The 5,072-nt window shown below is 37.0% G+C and overlaps 1 protein-coding gene across 1 annotated transcript; it reads right to left on the bottom strand.

Moving 5' to 3' along the window:
* Positions 1–4,052: 4,052 nt before the first annotated feature.
* Positions 4,053–4,837, bottom strand: LOC143549515 (uncharacterized). The gene is made up of 2 exons (XM_077040414.1): positions 4,490–4,837; positions 4,053–4,418 (listed from the first exon to the last, which is right to left on the bottom strand). The coding sequence occupies exons 1-2, from the start codon at positions 4,835–4,837 to the stop codon at positions 4,053–4,055; spliced, it is 714 nt and encodes a 237-aa protein (XP_076896529.1).
* Positions 4,838–5,072: the final 235 nt, after the last annotated feature.

Raw genomic sequence — 5,072 nt, 5'->3', positions numbered from 1 at the left:
ACAAATACATCCTAAAATCAAAGTTAAAAAACATAATAAAACATCCAAACCGATGAATCATTAAAAGTCTTAAACATACAACCAGTCAACCATATTAGATACGGGCTTAAAAGTGTTGGACCATATACAAAATAATAAATATGGTCTACATTTTAATCAATCGATTCGGTTAAACCGAACAAATCGCATTAAAAAGATAAACAGATCCGCAAATCGATCCACAAATTGAATTTGGAATTCGGATTTTGGTTATAACCAAATAAAAAGCGAATTTTTCCTTTGAATTTGAACTTTTCGATTACGGGTACGATGCTATTTTTTTTTTCTGGACGCTCTAGAGTCGTAGTTGCCGCTGTGACATACCCCTTCTTTTTTAAAAAAATATTTTTTTATTTTATTATTTTATTTTGTTATTTTTTACTCTTTTACAGCCTGTGATGCATTCACGATGCATTCACTTGCAAGATCTAATCTGATTCGATCATAATTTTAATGATTTGACGTTTTATGATTTATAATGACTCAAAGTGATAAGTAAAAATCGGTATGGTACCGATTGGTACCGGTATTGGTATCGAAATCGGTATTGATTTGGTACCGTCGGTATCGAATCGGTACCAAGGATTTGAGTTTTCGGGACCGGTACCGGTATTTTCCGAATTTTACCTTAAATACCGGTACCGAACTGAACATTTCGGTACCGGTACAAAAAATTTGCGATTTTTGGGATCGGGATTTTCGGTACTGATATCGGTCGGTACCGGTACAGTACCGAGCTCATCCCTAACTCAAAGTGCTCTTCATATACATTTAAGGGTAAAGTTAAAATATAACGGGAGATAAAAATGAGAAGTGTAAGAAATATTTGTGACTATAAAAAAAACCTTTTAAAAAAATTAAAAAAAATAAAAAAATCAAAACTCAAAGTGTGTGTGTGTGTATATATAACAAAAAAATTAAAAAACTAAAATGTTTCTTCCATCATTCCCGTTAAAAAAACTGACAAAAAGATACAATGCCGATATCAAAGACACAATACAAAACTGAACAAAAGACACGATTATAACTAAAAAAAAGACACAATAGATTGCAAATATAACACAATGCCAAATAAAATATAACACAATGCTGAGTAATATAACACAATATTAAGAAAAAAAAAGACACAATGTCAAGGAAAAAAGAGATAATAAATGACGAAAATAAACATAAAACACAATGATAAACAAAAAAGACACAATGGTGTTTTTCACTCAACATTTTTTTTATAACGAGAAAGATGGTGGAAACATTTTTGTATTTTTACTTTTTTTTCGTTTTTTTATTAAATTTTGAGTTATAGTTTTTTTTTAGTGATTTTTTTGTGTGACCACAAATTATTCTCATTATTCTCATTTTTGTCCTCATTTATAGAATAACTTGACCCATACATTTAATTGTATTTTTGTTTACCATCGTATAAAATCACAACATATTTATTGTTCGATGATCCAAGAAATTATAAACAGCTTCATGTAAAATATATTATTATACTATATGATTAAGATATTATAGGAGTTTATCTTTAAGAACTTACTCGACTTATATATTAGAATTTATAATATTTTCAGCACTTAAATTAGTCCACTGCTGGAGTCGGTTTTAAAATCTGGATAGTGACTTCATAAATAACAATATATACAACTAATCCGAAAGAAAATATGAAAATACTTCCTTTTTAAATGAATTTTCAATATCAGCAAAATCTACAAGTCAAAATACATACAGCTAATTCGAAAGCACTTGAAAATCTAGTACACCTACATATGTATGAGACTATGATCGACCCGTTTATGTAATTAGAGAGACTATACGGTATACTTATCTTTCACTACCACCAAATGCGGGTATGGTTGCTGCCCCTCGCTTACCTCCTTGCCTTTCTCTTCTTTATCTATGAACCTTCATCGGCGTTGAGATCTAGAGGTGCACAAATCGGTTTTTTTGAAAAACCGGTTCGGTTATTAACCGGACCGGTTTTTTTTATCCAGAAAAAAACCGGTTCGGTTAATAACCGGACCGGTTATTAACCGGTTTTTGTCAATGAAAACTCAAACCGGCCAAACCGGTTTGGACCGGTTTAGAAACCGGTTAGAACCGGTTATTAAACCGGTTTTTTTACAACCGGTTTTTAATAACCGGTCTAACCGGTTAACCGGTTTTTTTTTTTTTTTTTTTTTTTTTTTTTTTTTTTTTTTTTGCTTTAGGGTTTAGGGTTTCGTTGTTAGCATTCTTTGCTTGGAAGATTAAAAACACATAACTTTCATTTATAGCTTTTACATTAAAAATACAAACATTAAATCGTTATCGCATATTCGTAACTCAAAAATACAAACATTAAATAATGCTTAGACACGATTACATTAACAAGTTGATGTTTGTTACTCATTTTCTTCGCTACCCGATCCCGAGCTATTCCTTAGGTAATCGTCGTACGCGGCTTCTTCATCGGTCATTGGTTGAGTGTGTCCTTGATTGACCTCGTCTTCATACAAGGCCGCCTCATACTCCATTTCCCCCTCGAGTGAGCGTTGATGTTGTGCCCTATCTAAAGAGTCCAAGTAATCCTTGTAGCAAATCGACATCTCTACAGCTGGTGGAGTGAGTCGAGTCCTCCTAATCGATATAACCCTGCCAGAAACAGAAAAAGCAGACTCCGAAGCTACCGTGGAAGCTTGGACCGTTAGTAAATCTTTGGCCATGGCGGCGAGGATCGGAAACTCATCCTCCTTACCGTTAGTAAATTGAGGGTTGTCGAAGTGGTTGAAAGGAAGTGATTGTTGAATCACAAAGTTGCCAAACTGTTGACGTACCGCTTCAAGGTCGTACGTAAACACCGTTCCTTGATTCGTCATCTCCGGCTGCGAACTACTTCCGGATTCGTCCTTCAAGACCTTGCAAGAGGGCTTTTCTACATGAGCTCTTAAACTGGAGTTTGCTTCTTTGTTATAAAACTTCAAACAATGTTTGCATCTAGCTTTTTGGGTTCCGTTAGACATTTCGCATAGGTCGAAATGTTGCCAAATATCTTGGTTTCGTTTCGTGGGGATGACCCGAACGACGGTTTCTCCCGTGTTCGAGGCACCCATGTTGACCGATGAAGCAGCACTTTGGGAGGCCATGATAATCGACTACGAATTAAGAGTGGTATACTCGAGTATGAAATAAACGACTACGAAAGAAGAGCGTTTGGAGTTGTATAATCGCGTATGAAATAAACGTTTAGAGCGTTTGGAGTTGTATAATCAAGTGTGATCTAACCAATACCCAACCTAAACTATATATAGATGTTTGTGGGGGTAAAATGGTAAAAAAACAAAAAAAAAAACGGCTAAAAAACGGTCAAAAAAAAAAAAACGGCTATAAAGCCGTTTGGTAACGTTCGAAAACCGGTTTAACCGGTTAACCGGTTATTAAAAAACCGGTTAACCGGTTTTTTTTTATAACGGTAATAAACCGGTTATTTTAAAAACCGGTTAACCGGTTTTTTAATAACCGGTTATTAAAAAAAACCGGTTATAAAAAAAACCGGTTATAAAACCGGTTTTGGCTCCAAAACGTATAACCGATACGTAAACCGGTTACGTAAACCGGTCAAACCGGTTTTTAAAAAAACCGGTTTTTAAAAAACCGGTTTCCGGTTGAACCGGCCAAACCGGTTCCGTAACCGGTTTTTTTGAACACCTCTATTGAGATCTCCACGCATCAGTCCATGCTTCCAATTGTTAATATGCCATCGTGGCAACCACCTCTTCCATCTCGGCAGTGAATCGCCAAGCATACCGCATGGTCTCACGTTTCGGTCCAACCTACTAGTCGGATTCCAAGACAAGAGCATATATAACAAAACAATAATCTCAAAAATATAGTTTATACCAAAACAATATGACGTCAATATTTAATCTATCATTAATCGATCATCTTAAGTAAGAAATCAGACATAATACGTTGTTAACTTCAATAGTCATATACTCAAATCATATGAAAACATAATTACTTATACTAAACAAATTCTACAGAAATATAAAGCATTCCAAAGACACAAGCGGGTTATCAAGTGATTCACCATTAACATTTCGATCCGTCACATCCCATCCATATCCACTCTCCTCCATTCCCATACCCGGACCGACACCCGTATCCGCTTTCATAACCCTCTGCGGCAAAACCGACCCGACCCGACCCGGAGAATTCTCCGTCTTCCTCGCCGACGGACTTCTTCCGACCCCATTCCTAATCCCACCGCCTCCTCCTCTGGCCACCGTACGATTCGCCGGAGATCTTGACCGGGAAACCTGACCGGATCCACGGTTGTTCGTATCGGATCCGGATCTGACCCGGCCCGGAGACTGTTGTTTCCCTCTCACCGGAGAATAGTTCTTCACCCCACGAAGCTCACCGGAATTATATTACTATTAATATTATTATTCTGCCGGTTTCTTAGCTTTGCCGGTGATCTGTTGGCAACTTTCCGGCGAAGAAGCTCGTAGTCTTCATCAAAGGTAGTATTCGAAACACTCTCGCTCATATTACTGCAGATCTCGGAGACCTCGCCGGAAAAATTAATATCTTCATGGTTGTGATCCGGCTGATTTCGGATCTTGGGTAGACTCTGTTTAGGGTTAATTTTTCTGGGTTGGTCTTCGATTTTGTTAAAATGGTTCGGATTAGTGGTTTCCGACAGCACCTCTTTCACCGTCTCTTCGTCCACTGGCGGCGGAGCTCGGCTTGATTTCGACAAATGCCGGTGGAATTGAGGAGATGGGGGTGGTGTGTTTGTGCTTACACAACAACCCATCGTTGGAAAATGGTTGAATTTAGTGAGAATGGTTCATTATCGGTGGCGGTGGTGGTTGAGAGAGTGAAGCTGGGGTGGTGTGAAAAGGGGGTTTTGGAGTCAATGAGATGGTGTTGAATTTATTGGCCTTTTTTTTCAATTAATTGAAACAAGAGGCAAAATTCTTCAAATTGGGTGTGTAAAATATTTTTATTTATTTTATTAATGTTTGTGGAAAATGAAAAGGATAGGGGAA

This window comes from Bidens hawaiensis, unplaced genomic scaffold (genome assembly GCF_021521415.1).
Source record: "Bidens hawaiensis isolate Kalapana, Puna unplaced genomic scaffold, B.hawaiensis_p1.1 tig00015632_1, whole genome shotgun sequence".
Lineage (NCBI taxonomy): Eukaryota > Viridiplantae > Streptophyta > Magnoliopsida > Asterales > Asteraceae > Bidens > Bidens hawaiensis.
The sequence above is the reverse complement of the archived record's forward strand: the minus strand, read 5'-3'. Positions and strand labels throughout refer to the sequence as shown.

Coding starts and splice junctions, on each gene's coding strand:
- LOC143549515 (XM_077040414.1), bottom strand. CDS start 4,837: ATGGGTTGTTGTGTAAGCACAAACACACCACCCCCATCTCCTCAATTC. Junction 4,419..4,489: donor AAGTTGCCAACAGATCACCG/GCAAAGCTAAGA, acceptor CGTGGGGTGAAG/AACTATTCTCCGGTGAGAGG.